The following is an 18,090-nucleotide window of genomic DNA, read 5'->3' as shown; positions in this document are numbered from 1 at the left end:
ACTTTCCGCCTATCATAGTGCTTTCAGTGGATCCTGATGCAGTTTGGAATTCCTGTGTGATGGTCTGTATGGATGTCTGCCTGTTACACATTACGATCCTCTTCAACTGTCGGCGGTCTCTGTCAGTCAACAGACGAGGTCGGCCTCTACGCTTTTGTGCTATACGCGTCCCTTCACGTTTCCATTTCACAATCACATCGGAAACAGTGGAGCTAGGGATGTTTAGGAGTGTGGAAATCTCGTGTACAGACGTGTGTCACAAGTGGCACGCAGTCACCTGTCCACGTTCGAAGTCCGTAAGTTTCACGGAGCACCCCGTTCTGCTCTCTCATGATATCTAATGACTACTGAGGTCGCTGATATGGAGTACCTGGCATTAGGTGGCGGCACACCGCACTTAATATGAAAAACGTATACTTTTGATCACATAGTGTAAATAGACGTACCTTTTGACTGCATTGGCCTAGAAGCTAACGCTTATTGTATGCCGCCAAGGGACCATAGACCTTACTCTGTGACATAAATTTCAACGTCTACCCATTGCTGAAACAAAGGGTCCTAACAGACGGACAAACGACAATCAGATGACAAATGACAAAATATTTTTTTCGTGTGATTTCGTTACAGATTTACAGTTTTTAAATTTGTTGTTTTGGTTGTAATGTGAAACCCCTCTTTCTGCCAAATTTTATAATTCTAGGTCAAAGGTAAGTACCCCACAGGTTTTGAGGGTTGCGAATGTCAAAATAGGTGACATAAATGGCCACATATTTTGACCATATTGACTAAGAAGCTTCAATCCTGTACACCGCCAAGGGACAATAGACCTTGGTATAAGACATAAGTTTTAATTCGATATGTCTAACCGTTCCTAAGAAAAATGAGTCTTTACAGACGAACGAACAGAGAGTCGGATGAGAAATGACAAAAAAATTTCGCATGATATACATATTTGCAGTTTTCAGACTTTTTCCTTTTTTTGGAATTGTGATATCTTTTTTGCAAAATTATAGGATTCTAGGCCAACGGGAAGTACCCTACAGATTTTGATGAGTGAATGTGCGAGTATTAAAATCTGTGACATAAATGGCCGTATCTTTTGATTGCATTGAGTAAGAAGCTAATCGTAGACATCAATTTCAACTTGATATGTCTAACCATTCCAGAGAAAAATGGTTTTCAACAATCAGACTGATAGACGGACAACAAAGCGCTCTCACAATGGTCGCCGTTTTTACCGATTGAGGCAAGGAACCCTAAACATGAAAACCATTGGCTTCAATTATTTTTCATAGATAGTACCTCCTCCTCATTCAGAGGTACACTCGCAAATTACTTAGACAAAAGCACAAACCTCTTCCTTGATATTCGTCAGAGACGAAAGTAATTCTGAATTATTATGTGGGGGTCTTGCCCACTCGTCGCTAATATGGTGCCTGCGGGATGCAACGTTCTCAGAATGCTATACAACAATTTCAAACGAATAACTTCAGTAGTTTTAATTTCAGAAGGGAAACTGACAATACTTAACTTTCTTTTCAGCAAATGTCGCTAGCGAAAGGTGACGTGAAAACAGTACATTTCTTGGTATGCACAGAGTCCAAGGAAACACTTGATACTTGTAAATTATAGATTACAGCAATCAGTGGTCTTTTTAAATTTTATTGTGCAGATCTAGATTTCGGCTAGAAGCTAGCCATTCTCAATGCACTATTATTTTCGCTCAGTGCATGTAATTCCCTGTTGGTCGGGCTTCATCCACAGTTCATTGAATATTACACTTGATACTGACAGCGTAGCACTAATCACTTAGCAGACTCGTGCAGATAATGTGCGGCCGAGGCTAGCAGGAGCTGTGTTTATATGCTGCTGTCGCAGGGGGAGCGTCTGGCGCGGCGCGGTCCGATTCCACGCACCATTGGCCCCCGTCTCGTCACAGCCTTCTATGGTCTTTCGTTTCGCATCTTCGTTCCGGCGTTTGTGGTTACGCCAGAACATATTACTCGCTTAATGTGCAGGAAACAGCACAACTGCCCCAGCTGATGTTGGACTGTTAATTACAATAAAATGAATACCCCTAGGCGTTGACATAAGTCAATGGAGACAATTGAAAATATGTGCCCCGACCGGGACTCGAACCCGGGATCTCCTGCTTACATGGCAGACGCTCTAGCCATCTTTTTTTTTTTTTTAATCTCATTTTGTTCGTTAGTGTTCTTTTCAATTGTTCGTGGCGGACGTCACCTGACGCTCGTTGAAGTTCGTTATTGATCCATTCACTCAGTTTTTTTATTACAGAGGGCAGCTAACTCTCTGACCAAACACGCTGAGCTACCGTGCCGGCTAATGTTCAAATGTGTGTGAAATCTTATGGGACTTAACTGCTAAGGTCATCAGTCCCTAAGCTTACACACTACTTAACCTAAATTATCCGAAGGACAAACACACACACCCATGCCCGAGGGAGGACTCGAACCTCCGCCGGGACCAAGCCATCTGAGCCACCTAGGACACAGAAGATGGTGCGACTGCAGGGACTTATCTCTAGCACGCCTCCCGTGAGATCCGCATTCTCAACTTATTGTCCCGCACTATATTCATAGTTCCCCTGCCAATTATACTCATTACTCGCGGCTTTACTGCCGATTCCCGAAAGAGTTCGGGCACTGTTTGTGCATCCGCACAGAAGATGATCAAATGGCCGGTGAGCCTTAGCTATTTGTATATGAAGATGGTATCTATTCTTTCGGACATGTCTTTACAGATGAACCGCTACAGCAAACATTTGTATATCAGCTGTTGCTCTGTGTGAAGGGAATCGAATATTCAACACAAAGCTCAAAAGATTACAGACATTTAGTGTTTGTACATTTCTTCAGCATCGTGAGAGAATATATTTTGTAGGATACATAACGTCCATGAGGAAAGCTGCATACTACATTGCACGTCAGTAAAACATGAACAAACTGATTGACATACGACCTTACTCTTCGTAGACATAGTGCATGTATTTACTTTATTTGAGTGTTGGATACGTAGGTTATAGTGATGAGGATAATGATTTCTGCTGTTTATGTTACTTTACAATAGAGTACAGTTCACAATAAAAAACAATTAACTTCAACAGTGTTTGGAAAAGACATATAAATAATCCAACTTTGGTAAGAACAAGAAAATCAACTGTGCAGTGTGATTACTATCTTTAGATGGATTTATATAAAAACGTTTTTATTCATCTTTATTTCATGTAACAGTTAGCGAGCAAATTTCGTGATAGCGAGTCTTTACTTTGAAGGAGTCACTTTATTGGTAAATGGCACTGTTTAAACTTCTTTAAGGTATTGGATACAGTTCTACAATGGTGAACTCAAATTGGAGCCGTTTTTGCTTGGCGTGGCATCACGTGGGACAGCGTTGCCGGCGGTAGCAGTAGTGAATGAAAGTGCCGGAACACAGTGGCATGTTCCGCAGTTATTCGCCTTGTGTCATCGACCTCAACCCTTTCAAGATTACGACGACGGGCGGTTCCACAGTGTACACAGGACGCAAAACGCACTACTTGCATCTCCGTCAGGTAAACTGCTACACATTTAGTATTTTATCTTCCGTAGGAATCTTCATACAGCGATTCACCTTATGGCCCATCACACACGTATGTCTCAGTCAATCCACTGCCGTGCATCATGTTTGTTTTGAGTCACTAAAGTTTGACATACTTCGTTCTGTGATTAATATTTTGGTACAGTATCCTAAACACCCGTTTCTGTCTTCCTGCCTCAACGTCCAGTTATTCTCTTAACGCCTTTACATTTACGGTAGCTTGAACTTTCGATATACAGTTTTCTATTTCAGTAATGATTTTCTGTGGACACGTATTTCCTTCGGTACACCCCGCTGATGTACTCGTTTCAATTACTTTTATATTGTAATATATTTTTCCTTGGAGGCTTATATTTCATTTACTTATTAGTACGACAACCGTTATCAAACATTAAATAAGTCCTTAGTCCACAGGGAGAATTCACGATTCGCGCGCGATTCATGTCACATGAAACATAGCATAATTACGAATTACGTATACGACCCGAATAGTCTGCAACTAAATCCAAACGCCTTCTAGGAGAGAATATAGACTCTACTCAGTGGCCAGGATTAGTTACCTGAATACGAGCAAGAAATCTCTGTAGCATATTTCTTACAAATCAAGTGAAAATAGCTAATTCTACAGCAAGAAGAAAGATATGGAATCTATAGCAAAGGGTATGGGCCCTAATAGTATCTTCATGTAGGGCTGTTTCCAATTTGCGTGCACGTGTTTATTGTATCCATGTTTGTGTTCAACAAATGTGCTCATTCAAAATCACTTACTACTTACCTCCTATGTTCGCTACTAAGATTGTATAAAGTTATATCCAGAGTGACACAATTCATCGATCACGCTTGCTTAAAGGCGGTGTCACACCAGACTTGAGCTAGTTCTGTTACTTTGTGTGTGTGTGTTTCGTATTTATCTGCCTTGCGTAACCTACGTTTATTCTAACCTTTACTATCCACAGCCGTCATAAACTTAATCAAAGTTCAGTCGAGTACAGTATAAAGTTTGAAATTTGGTTTAGTCCCCTTCAAGGAGAAAGTTTTGTTTCAATTCTATGTCCTACCACATTTCTGAAATAATTTGCCCCAAAACTTCTCTAGTAGCCTATAACTACAAAATGCTTTATTGGCCTAGGTTTATTTACTTGTATGTAAAAAAGAAACATGTAAAGTCTCTCCGCATTTGTGTGTGTGTGTGTGTGTGTGTGTGTGTGTGTGTCTGCGTGTGTGTCTGTGCGTATGTGTGTGTGCGTATGTGTGTGTGCGTATGTGTGTGTGTAGTGGAGAATATACTTCTTACTAACAGATTATATTCACTGTTTTTTTCACATTATTAATTTCACGCTATCAGATCCACACTTGACACTGAGTTATTGTGTAAGAGTTTGCTTGAATTGTACTTTGCATCACAATTTTCAGTCATCTTATAAAAATCGTACCTCAAGTAACAAAAATGTATAGTCTACTTCAATGTCATATGCTGTCATTACTTTATGTAAGAATATAAATAGTCACTCCTCCAAGGGTAGATGAGAGAATCAATCTTCTTGGACTTTAGAATTCCTTAGTAGTCAGTTAAAGCATAATCTAATGCAGGGCTTCCCAAGCTTTTCAGCTGGCGGACCCCTTTTTCAGTCGAAAATCCATGGCGGACCCCTAGTCAGTCAAGAGCACAGTAACTTTAAATTTCAGAGCGAAACCCATGGGAACTGGAAACTTCTTAATTCACGTGCCATGTTCCCAATTCGTCTAGCGTGCAAGAAACAATATCATTAACATACGGCTTTATGAGATTTTCTGCAATGGTATGAGCTTTGCCTGTTTTGGCCACTCGATAACTAACCAAGAAAGAAGCTTTTAATGAATTTTTATTAATTGTTTTTGCATGGGTTTTCATGCACTTCTGAGAAGCAGCTAGTTCAGCACTCTTCCTTTTGAAAAAAATCGATGTCTTTAGCCTGGAAATCCGGGTGAGTACCTTCAAAATGACGGTGCAGTTTAACTGGAACCATTGAACTGTTCGGAAGGACTCGTGCACAAATTACACATTGAGCTTTACCCTTTTTTGTCTCCGTAAAGCCCATTTCTATATAGCTTTCGTTGCACTTACGCTTCTTGGTTATTCCACTTCCACAGGATATTGCAGCCAATGGAGTACTTGCAGCGTTTTCACATAATAAATCCGACAAAGCTCGCTCCGCGCATGCGTAAAAGGTTTCAGAGCATCTAGCGCCGTGAGCCGGCGCACAAACGACCCCCGTATTGTTGCGAAACAGTCGATCAGAGAAGCCGCATTCTCTGGCACTAAACTGTGTATTTGTTCTCACTGAGGAGCCGCAAAGACTGCTTGGAAATACGGCCTGAAGTAAAAGTACATATGTTTCTCACAGGAAAAAAAAAGAAATAATGGTGAATTTCATTTTTACATTTTTATTTAATAATTTAACTCATTATTTTACACGATTTGGTGAAATGTGGCCGCGGACCCCCAGAAAGAGCCGGCGGACCCCTAAGGCGTCCGCGGACCACACGTTGGGAAGGCCTGATCTAATGAACCGTTCGTTACCCCATGTCTAGGTCATAACCCTTTGACTCACCAGACATGCCAGGATAACTTCGTGTATACTTCAATTTGACTGCATAGAGAAACAAAGCAACATTACGTACCATATTCTTTGTAGCTGTTACTCACGTGTGCCTACTTCCTCCACCAACCTCTGTAAGCTTTCTTTACACCTAGTCGTATCCCTTGTGTTTTATATTGTTTTTCCCCATTTTGACGTTCATGAAGCATTACTTCCCTGCCTACTAAGGCGTTAAGCACTTGTGGTTTTTGGTTTGTTTACCTTTAAGGTCTTCCTTACTTTCTGCAGAACGGTCACGTAATTTGACAACATGGGTTTTTGGAAGCGATCTCCTTGTATTTCTGTTTCCGTTCTAATATTTTTGTCACTGGTAGTTTAACATTATATTTAAAAAAAAAAACTCTCAAGGAAAACCATCTAGCTGTCCTTTTATTCCTTCTTATCTTGTCTTTTAGGAATTTCCTAGTTTATAGTTTACATTTTAGCTACAGTTTTCTCCTTGTTCTACGATCTATAGATTTTATGCTGTATGCACAGCACATTTGTTCGTTTCAAGGAAAGCATCCTTATTTTCTATCAGTATAATATCAACTGGAAAAAAAATTATTTCATTCCAGTTAATGATGGATGAAACGACGGAAACCGGTCAAGAATGAATACAATTTATACAGTCGTTGCCAAACGAAAATGCTTTTCTAAAATATGTCGCAGCTGTAGCTAGTTACCTACAAAAATTCTAAATTGTTCATTTTCTTGTAGTGTATATAGCATTCATACGCACCTGCACCTTGCGAATGCGCAATGATATGGAGCGTAATGAGAGGCTGTGCATCAGATTCTGGATTTTTGAGTAATTTCGTGCTTCCATGATCTTTGGCCAACGTCAAACTTCACCTTTGCTTGTACTATAATGTGTCTTTAGTTTCGAAGGGAATGGTCATGCAGGTATGGATATTTAAATATGGACTTTATGAAGGGAATCGGAATGAGGCTACCACATTATCGAACACCACTGCACAATCGTGCCTTTCGTTCACGGCTTCTTCGAACGAAGGAATGTTAGTGTTTAAGTGGCTTCAAGTGGCTCTGAGCACTATGGGACTTAACATCGGAGGTCATCAGTCCCCTAGAACTTAGAACTACTTAAACCTAACTAACCTAAAGACGTCACACACATCCAAGCCCGAGGCAGGATTCGAACCTGCGACCGTAGCGGTCACGCGGTTCCAGACTGAAGCGCCTAGAACCGCTCGGCCACACTGGCCGGCTGTTAGTGTTTAACATCTCATCCTTACCGAGAGCACTTGCTTTATGGCAGTAGGGAAATGAACTCGACAGTGTCTTTTTTGAACGTCGGTATCGATCTTTTAAAAGTCACAGAATGACACGCTCTCATTGGCCAGACCCAACTCCTCCCTAGACAGAGGCAGGTGTCCACTATATTACAATAGATTTCGGGGAGGGATGCGATGAGTTCAAATCTGACGCGTTGGGGGGCAAGTACATCAATTGGAACTCGCCACTGTGTTTTTGGAACTACTGCAGCACACTCCTGGCCTTTTGACGTGGCGAATTATCTTGTTGAAAAATGCCACTGTCTTCAGGAAACATGATCGTCATGAAGTGGTGTACGTGGTCTGCTGCCGCCAGCTTGTCTCCGTCCCGTAGTACTGGTGTCAAGAAGCTGTTCCCCTGGAATGTAACGGATTCGCGCTCTCCCATCATCATGATGGGGCAGGTACCGGGATTCGTCAGACCATGCAGTGCTCTGCCACTGCGTCAACGTCCAGTGCCGATGGTCACATGTCCATCTCAGTCATAGTTTCCGATGTCGTGGTGTTAACATTGGCACATTCAGGGGTCGTCGGTTGGAGAGGCCCATCGTTAGGAGTGTTCAGTGCACTGTGCGTTCAGACACACTTGTCTAATGTTAGTTCCGCCACAGTTCACCGTCTGCGCTTTTTTAGCAGTCTGCCTAGCTTATGACGTCCGACATCCGTAATGAGCGGTAGCCGCCCACCCCAAGACGCCTGGACGTGCTTTCACTATGGTCTCGCCACATTTTGAAGACACCCCTACAGCACTCCCCGAACACCCAAGTCCTGCAGTTTCCGAAATGCTCGTGCCGAAATTCCGGGCCATCACAATCCGCTCTCGGTCAAACTCAGATAGATCGCGCGCCATCCACATCGTTCATATGGACAGCACGCTCGCTGATACTGAAACGTCCCCTTAGAAAAATTTATGAATGACTTTGCTGATAAACGTCTTACATTATTTGCTTTTCAAACAGCTGAGCAGAACTGAACGTGCACAGACTTTTCTCTCTTTACTTATTCAGATCATCTCTAAACTGACACACAATATTTTTAGCGCAACGCAATCTGACTTTCAATAATCCCTACAAAAGAATGGCCCTGACTAACAATAACCTATACCTTTCATGAATCACTTACCTCACAAACATCTTCGTTACTCGAACTACTGCAATACAGCGAGCGCCAATACTGCCAGCTAAATAAAAGATTCTAACTACTGAAGGCACTAACTACTGATAGGCATACTTAGCAAATGAAAGATTTTGATAGAGAACAAACAATGTATTTACCTTAATAGTGTTCAAAAGTCATTATATATATATATATATATATATATATATATATATATATATATATATATATATATATTGATAGAGAACAAACAATGTATTTACCTTAATAGTGTTCAAAAGTCATTATATATATATATATATATATATATATATATATATATATATATCAGTTCATGACATCCAGTCTTATAAATTTACTGTCTCTGATGGACACACGTCCAGATCATCCGCTCTCAAAACTCCGCCATCTCTCTCCCCACATCCACCACTGCTGGCGGCTCACCTCCAACTGCACAACGCTACGCGCTGTTAACAGCCAACTGCCCAACACTACAACAGCGAATTACAACAATGCAAACCAACCACAGACTGCACATAGCACAGTCAGTGATTTTCATATAGAGCGCTACGTGGCGTTACCAACATAAAAACCTAAACAGCTTACTTACAATACTATATGCGCCGTGCGTGTGTCTGACTAGCAGTCATTCCTCGCCAGGTGACGCTGCTATCGCCTGGACGGGTTTATGTCGATAGTAGCTCGACGGTCATAATGTTCTTGGTGGTCAGTATATTTCTGTATAGTTGAAGTCACTGAAACTTTATTGCACTGTTTTCTTTTTTTTTTTTTCAAAATGAGCCATAGTTTCGTCAGTGCCTCTTTTTTTCTTTAACACTGATACGTGGTAAATGGTAGAACAACGCATTTCCTAAACACATCTTATATTCAACTATACAACAGGCATACTCATTCACAGTCCACAGGAAGACAATATCATGCAGACACTGCCTAAAGCAGCTAGCCACTAGATTTTGCACCAGAGTATCTCATCATCTATGGAACATGCATGTAGTACATCATAATAAAATCGTTAAATCTGAAACAAAAACTGTAGGTAAATAGTAGAACTGTCCATCAGTTGTTCTAATATGTTCAAAAAAGTTGACAGCATTTGTGCTTGTGATGTAGCAGTACACTTTTATTGTAATTACTGTACAGTAACGGTGGTACAAAAAGAATCAAAGGTAATCGCAGAAAGTGAAGAATTTGGCAGTTTTTTGTAGCTACACAGATGAGGAGTGCTGCATTATCCCCGCTGAGACTGTTAATTCTCCAGTGTAGTTGCTGAACTGTTAGCTGACGCGCTGTCAGGTTTATGACTAGAGAGTAGGCAGTGAGCTGACGCTGATTTCTGGCAGCACGGAGACGACCTTCTGAAACTCGCTGACTTCGCAGCAGTAGCTGAAGCCTTTCGTCTGGTCGCTGGAGTCCCAAGTGACCCAGCTGAGCCTGCTGCACACGTCGGGACACAGGTAGTAGTCGTCTCCGGGGGCGGAAACATACGGATTGTTGATACCGATCAGAGCTACGCCCGCGTCGTTGGCTGCGTCGTGCACCAACTTCCAGTACAGCTTCGGCACGGGGATCTGCTTGGTATCAGCCACCAGGTACAGCTCTGTCTCCACGCCGTCCACGTTGGGCAGCGTGGCGACGCCGTAGGTTCCAGTGTATACTGTCAGGTCGGCACCTTTCTTGCTCGCGCAGTAGCGTACGTTGCTCTCCACCGTTTCCCAGTTGGTACCATTGAAGGTCTGCCACTGAGGTGCCGCGTTGAGGAACCAGAAGGTGGCGGTCTGCTGCGAGCTGAACATCCAGTCGGCCTTGGTAGACAGATGGCCTCTCGCCATATTGAAATTACCGGACTCGACGTATTAGTCTCCCAGGTCGCTCGAACCGAGGATCTCCGACAGAGTCTCGCGCTGTTTTTTCTGTGTCTACGCCGTGTTTACGTCTATGTCGTCGAAGAAGTCGCCTTGCTGTAAACACAAATATTTGAAAAGTTTTTAAAACTAATTTGGCAAGACAAACGACACATTTTGTGATTGTACCTAATATGTAACGTTAGTGAATACTATCTATTCCTAGCTATACGAACGGCACTTTCAGTGGTTGGTCATTCTTATAGTCTATTTCTGACCAAACTTTGCATGATCTCTGTCCAGAATGGAATTCAGGTGTGATTAAATTTCTATACATTATAGCAGTAAAACGTGCTCCTGCTATTAGGATGCGGAGTGGATAGTGCAGGACCGCAAATATTGCATTACAGATTGCACAGTTCTTTCTCTTCGCTTGCACGTCTTTCCCTGTAGGATGTTATTAACAAGCTGGCATAAGTCACCAAGAGTAGAGTCGGACTCCATATGGCATTGTAATGTACAGGAAGTGTCCTAAATTTGATTCTCAGTCTTATTAATCTGTTACGCAAATAGATAAAATCCAACAAAGACTAAATATACTAAAATTGCGAAGATCATACCTCATGCAGAGATCGATTGTACACTCTGCAACACTATTAAAGGGTCACTCAAAAATAATAATAAAACCTTGTTATTTTCTCGCATTGTGACGCAAAAGTTCGAAATTTGGCTCGCATGCGCCTACAAACTTCCTCTGTACATGTAGTAAAGCGTGGCGCCTGAGGCTTCAGACATTAAGCTGTCGACACATACGGAAAAAACGCCAGACCTCAGAAGTTTATGTGAGTTCCAAGGTAAGTTAGTGATATCACATTGGAACCAAATTTCACCACAATTCTGCCCAGCATCACCGTAGATGTGTCTCACCATGGGAAGGTCGTCACACCCCCTGTTACCCACATCTCACCCCTTCTCTGACGCTTCTGTGATGGGCAGAACCACGACTCCCACCGCTGAAATCACGCAGTTTTCTTATGGGTGGCCTACACTAAAACCTCCAGAGGTGATACAAAGGATATCAATGAAATCATCTTTTCCCTTCGGGCGTTCATTTAGCTTATTTCGTAGTCAGCATCGACAGTTTGCAGACCGATATGCTTGACGATAGTAGACGCTGGTAACACACCCCAACCGTTCTCTAAAGACATCGTGTGGCTGCGGACCCATTGAACATGATCTGTCCCATTCGTTGTGGAGTGCGACGGCAATTTTTGTTCTCTTATACAGGATGGAATATACGGATCGTTCAAAACCATTCGACGAAATTTTAACATAATCCAAAGCAGCAACGGGCATTTATGCTTGTTCACTCTTCCTCTTTCGCTCCCTCCTTTGGCATGACCACAGTGGAGTGCAAATTTGACAAGCACATAAATAAAAGGGCAAAGGTTCCCTCTAAGACCCCCCCCCCCCCCCCCCCCCGTTTTCCACAGTGTCCCCGCTCACCTCCACTGACGTTTGCAAAACGTCTCTGTACAGAGACTTGAATATTCCACTGACTATACCCTGTCGACACAACCTCGGCTGAGCGCCACTACATCGCTGCATTAGCGTCTCCTTGGAGCATGCGAAATCCGAGGGTGTCGAAAGTGTTGGCTATCCCCTCAGCGCGTAGTCCCTGGAGAATGTTTCCTCTGCAGAGGAAAATTTTCAAATTGCTCAGCAAAAGTGCACGGGTGCCATTGAGGTACTGCCGAACTGAAGGGGGAAGGGGACTTTAGAAGGACCCTTTGCCGTTTTAATCGCGTACATTTCAATGTCGCATTCCCCCGTGATCATACCACAGAAGGGCTGAAAAAGCATAATCACCATTTGCTGCTTCGGATCAAGTTCCAGTTTCGTCGAATGGTTTTAATAATGATTTCACCCAGTGTACCAGAACAAAAATTGCCGTCACGCTACATTCCAAAGGGGTTAGGTCTCGTTCAGTGGGGGTTTCAGCCCCAAGACATCTTTAGAAAACGGTTTACTCGCCACTGGGATTGTCAGAATTGTGCAAGAACGTTCTTCTGTTGTACATCGCACTGCGAACTGTCGGTTTCGACCGCGAAATGTGTGTAAATGAACACCCAAAGCGAAGGTTTTTTTTTTCATTGTTCCCTCTACGCTACCTCTTGAGGCCTTCTCGTGCAAATCCTGAGCGGTGGTGTCCTGAAATATTTTCTTCGACTACGCTTAATAAAACCGCTGATTTCAACGCTGAGCGTCGCAGTTCTGACCTCCGTCGCAGGCGTCAAGAGAAGTGGTGAGATGTGGGTAGGGAGGAACGTGAGGACCTTCCCATCGTGTGAGACGTCCACGATGGCAGTGGGCAAAATTGTAGTGACATTTGGTTCCAATGTGCCATCAGTTCCTCACCTTAAACCTCACATCAAATTCTGTGCTATGGCCTCTTCTGCGCACGTATACCTTGCTGTTTGAAGCGTCGCCTAGCCCGCAGGTGACGTCGCAGGGCGCTTCGGTTTTGTCCCTTTACAGAGGAAGGTTCTGGGCACCAAATTTCAGACTTTTGAGTCGCAGTAAGGAAAAAAGGGTTTCAAAAAAGTGACCGTTTAATTGTGTTCCGTATTGTATTTGTGATGTAATATTGAACTACGAAGCAGGTTTTCACTCGTGTGAATAACCAATGTACGATCTAAGGAAAAGGAAGGAAGACATTAATTTAATAAAGCGTCCCTGTTTCGGGATAGGATCACTTGGTGCAAAAGAAACTGGAGAATATGAGACAGGGTGGGGGGTTGTGGGGGGGGGGGGGGGGGAGGATGGAGGCAATCATTCATGTGTCAATAAACATACACAATGAAATTAAAGCATCATTATTCACCACATCTAGTCACCAGGCATCTGTATCAAGCCCACCAGAGAGTGTGTCGTCATTTCACAAGCGTGCAAAATGTGTCATTTCTTTTAAATTCTGTTTTTGTCAAATGGAGAAGAATTTTACGCTCATATTAATCCGGCGTGTAACGCAGCGTTTGATTGCTAAAATGAGCAGATGTAGGTAATTACTGCCGAAAAACATTGCCGGGCAAAAATTATTGCGCTCTTTTAGACGTTTCCATTTCACTCTAGATTTTTGTTGTAACAGTGCATATGGAATACCTGAATGATTACATTTACAGATTAATAGCACAAGCTGTGTCGAGGTACCGGCTATCGACCCATGCTGAAATAACAATATTAGTTAAGTGATGTAGAATCCACGGCCGGCAATGCAGACGCTGGCTCTGGCATCCAGTCGACAGTACAGATGGCGAATACTGTCGTGGGATACGTTATGCCTCGCCTGTTCGACCTGCCCACGTACTTCTGTAAGAGTTGTTGATTGACGGGGATTAGCCGAGCGGTCCTGGGCGCTGCAGTCGTGGACTGTGCGGCTGATCCCGGCGGAGGTTCGAGTCCTCCCTCGGGCATGGGTGTGTGTGTTTGTCCTTAGGATAATTTAGGTTAAGTAGTGTGTAAGCTTAGGGACTGGTGACCTTACCAGTTAAGTCCCGTAAGATTTCACACACATTTGAACATTTTGATTTTGATTGACGGGTCTCACTGTATCCCACACATGCTCGACTGAAGATAGGTCCAGAGATCTTACTGGCCAGGGCCAGGGCATGTTAAATTTGACAGATAATGTATGGGTGAGCGTTACGTTGTTGGAACAACATTTCACCTTCCTGTTACAGGAACGGAAAAAGAACTGGTCCAACAACGTACTGCAGGAAGCGATCGTTAGTTAGCGTCTCCTCCAGAAACACCAAACGTGAGCGAGAGTTGTAGTTAATCGCACTCCAGACCATAAGGCCCGGGTGGGACCAGCGTGTCTTGACGAATACGCTCTACGAGACGGCGCTCACCAGGTCTACGTCGTACGAGCAAAGGATCATCACTTGCTTACACGCAGAATCTACTTTTGTAGCTGAAGGCCATGCCGCACATTCAATTTTCCAAGTGGTCCCCTGACGGCACCAGTCAAACCGTGCAAGTTGATGCCGTGGCATGAGTGGAAGACAGGCTAGAGGTGGGCTTGTAACCCCAATGCAAATAACTGGCTTGCAAGAGTTCGTGTTGATACATCTGGGCTCACAAGCACTCTTATCTGTGCTGTGGTAGCTGTACCATATGCCACTGCCAACCTTACAATACGAGTATCCTGGTGGGCGTCTGTGCTGCGTGAACGTCCAGAACTTCGTCTACAGGTGTGAGAATGTCTGCGTGGCCACCGGTACCGGCATCGTTGCACAACTGAAACTGCACTTCCAACTTCTGTGGCAGTTCTCTGAATGGCGTTCGATACAGTTCCCCACAATCGTTTAATGAACAAAGTAAGAGCATATGGACTATCAGACCAATTGTGTGATTGGATTGAAGAGTTCCTAGATAACAGAACGCAGCATGTCATTCTCAACGGAGAGAAGTCTTCCGAAGTAAGAGTGATTTCAGGTGTGCCGCAGGGGAGTGTCGTAGGACCATTGCTATTCACAATATACATAAATGACCTTGTGGATAACATCGGAAGTTCACTGAGGCTTTTTGCGGATGATGCTGTGGTACATCGAGAGGTTGTAACAATGGAAAATTCTACTGAAATGCAGGAGGATCTGCAACGAATTGACGCGTGGTGCAGGGAATGGCAATTGAATCTCAATGTAGACAAGTGTAATGTGCTGCGAATAAATAGAAAGAAAGATCCTTTATCATTTAGCTACAATATAGCAGGTCAGCAACTGGAAGCAGTTAATTCCACAAATTATCTGGGAGTAGGCATTAGGAGTGATTTAAAATGGAATGATCATATAAAGTTGATCGTCGGTAAAGCAGATGCCAGACTGAGATTCATTGGAAGAATCCTAAGGAAATGCAATCCGAAAACAAAGGAAGTACGTTACAGTACGCTTGTTCGCCCACTGCTTGAATACTGCTCAGCAGTGTGGGATCCGTACCAGATAGGGTTGATAGAAGAGATAGAGAAGATCCAACGGAGATCAGCGCGCTTCGTTACAGGATCATTTAGTAATCGCGAAAGCGTTACGGAGATGATAGATAAACTCCAGTGGAAGACTCTGCAGGACAGACGCTCAGTAGTTCGGTACGGGCTTTTGTTGAAGTTTCGAGAACATACCTTCACCGAGAAGTCAAGCAGTATATTGCTCCCTCCTACGTATATCTCGCGAAGAGACCACGAGGATAAAATCAGAGAGATTAGAGCCCACACAGAGGCATACCGACAATCTTTCTTTCCACGAACAATAAGAGACTGAAATAGAAGGGAGAACCGATAGAGGTACTCAACGTACCCTCCGCCACCCCTCGTCAGGTGGCTTGCGGAGTATGGATGTAGATGTAGAGGAGAATCCCTGCACTTTGAAGGCCATAATTTGAACTCTTTCAAACTCGCTCCGCTGGTTATAGGAAGCACGAGAGCGTCTCAGTGGTGTGATAGCCTGCTTACTTCAAGTGTATGCACGACACTGAACATTTTGGGTATGAGCGTTCCCTATTAAAAGGCGCTCTGTAGCTATGCCACTACGCTGTCTGCTGGAGGACGACGTTAAAACCATTATCAGTACATTTATTACCCTCCAGGTGGCATGTGCCATCATCGGATCAAAACCGAGACCGTCTCTCCAGGTAGAGTAGAAACACATGAAATCGCTCTCTGTGGAGATTTCACACATAAAATGGGAATTACGGTATCAGATTTCAGCATAGAGGTTAGTACACTTTCTTTTCTTTCTTTCTTTTTTTTTATTTTTTTATAGTACAAGGAGACAAGGAACATACTCATGTGGTGATTCAACATTAAAACAAAAGTGAGTCTGATGAATTTATGATCATAAATGCTGTCCGCGACCCCCATAAACAAGAAATATTATTTTTTTTACAAATATGCACAACATTCAAAATAAAAATTCTTGGTGAATGTGTGATGGTTAAGATACATTCCTGTAACATTTTTCCCTGAATTACCTAATGCGGTGCAATACTACAGTCAGGGCCTGAAGATGGATACCTTCATGGCTTTTGCGTCGTAAACTGAAACAGAAATAGGGTCTGAAATAGGGAGATGCGAGCGTCGCTAAGAATGTACAAGAAATCAGTCACTGGTGCGCAGTTAGGCAAATTTACACAGTACCTCCGATTTCTTTCACGAATCGTAAAATGTTAAATTTACGGTATAATGGTTTTTAGTAACCACTGACTGTACTTGCAATGGCGGCAGAACTTTGAATATTAAGTTTCCCACCTTCCTTCCTCTCTTACTCCCATCACACATCGTCGTGAGACTTCATGGCTAAACCTCTACATCCAATGTATGAGTCATGGTTGAACGAAGCTAATAGTGATCAGGAAACCGTGTAGCACTTTACGAACCAAACATTGTCAACGAAAATTTCACCTAGCACCACGTTCGTTAGACATAACAACTTCGGAATCAGATTGTGTAAACAGTATTGTGTAGCTCACCCTCCAGCTGGGTCTAGGGAAACCACTCTGGTAGCCGCCGATGCCACCACTATGGTTGCCTGCACATAGAGCGAAGTCAATCGCGTATCATCGAAGCAGATGTCGATGAGCTTGACAAAACCGGTGGATAGCTCGAAGCCGATCTGCAGTAGCGGGTAGACGCCGGCAGAGGCGCCACAGGTCTGCTGTGCGTCACGTTGCGAGCTGTCGGGGAGGGAGCTGCACTTCAGGTCGCTCAGCGCGTAGCTGCGCCCGTCCACCGAGAACGTCGTGCCGGACACGCACGTCGCTGTCGCCTGCACACGCGCAACACAGTGGTCTGTTTAGTATAAACCTCATATGGTTGAAGTCTGTTGCAAAGACGAGTGTCACATCTCTGCGTTCCGAGTTCTCTTGTCGGTTAAAATATTGAAACGTAGAGAAACATTTAACAGGCTGGGAAATGGAAGAAATAGGGACCAATTGTCGCCATAAGGTTCAAAATAATGTGCTGACAGAGCTAAGAAATGATGACCCTATTAACTACACTACTGGCCATTAAAATTGCTACACTACGAAGGTGACGTGCTACAGACGCGAAAATTAATCGACAGGAAGAAGATGCTGTGATATGCAGATGAGTAGCTTCTCAGAGCATTCACACAAGGTTGGCGCCGGTGGCGACACCCACAACGTGCTGACATGAGGGAAGTTTCCAACCGATTTCTCATACACAAACAGCAGTTGACCGGCGTCGCCTGGTAAAACGTTGTTGTGATGCCTCGTGTAAGAAGGAGAAATGCGTACCATCACGTTTCTGACTTTGATAAAGGTCGGATTGTAGCCAATCGTGATTGCAGTTTATCGTATCGCGACATTGCTGCTCGCGTTGGTCGAGATCCAATGACTGCTAGCAGAATATGGAATCGGTGGGTAATACGGAACGCCATACTGGATCCTACCGCCTCATATCACTAGCAGTCGAGATGACAGGCATCTTATCCACATGGGTGTAATGGATCGTGCAACCACGTCTCGATCCCTGAGGCAACAGATGGGGACATATGCAAGACAAAAACCATCTGCACAAACAGTTCG

The 18,090-nt window shown here is 43.6% G+C and overlaps 1 protein-coding gene across 1 annotated transcript in view; it reads right to left on the bottom strand.

Annotated features, from left to right (window-relative positions):
- The window catches only part of LOC126419359 (uncharacterized), a 190,065-nt gene that overhangs the window by 50,200 nt on the left and 121,775 nt on the right, over window positions 1-18,090 (bottom strand). Inside the window, 2 exon segments of the mRNA XM_050086581.1 lie at window positions 9,953-10,494; window positions 17,073-17,309. Of these exon segments, the coding sequence (XP_049942538.1) occupies window positions 9,953-10,494; window positions 17,073-17,309 (779 nt within the window).

This window comes from Schistocerca serialis, chromosome 1, assembly GCF_023864345.2.
Source record: "Schistocerca serialis cubense isolate TAMUIC-IGC-003099 chromosome 1, iqSchSeri2.2, whole genome shotgun sequence".
Taxonomy (NCBI): Eukaryota; Metazoa; Arthropoda; class Insecta; order Orthoptera; family Acrididae; genus Schistocerca; species Schistocerca serialis.
This window is presented reverse-complemented; position numbering and strand designations above follow the sequence as displayed.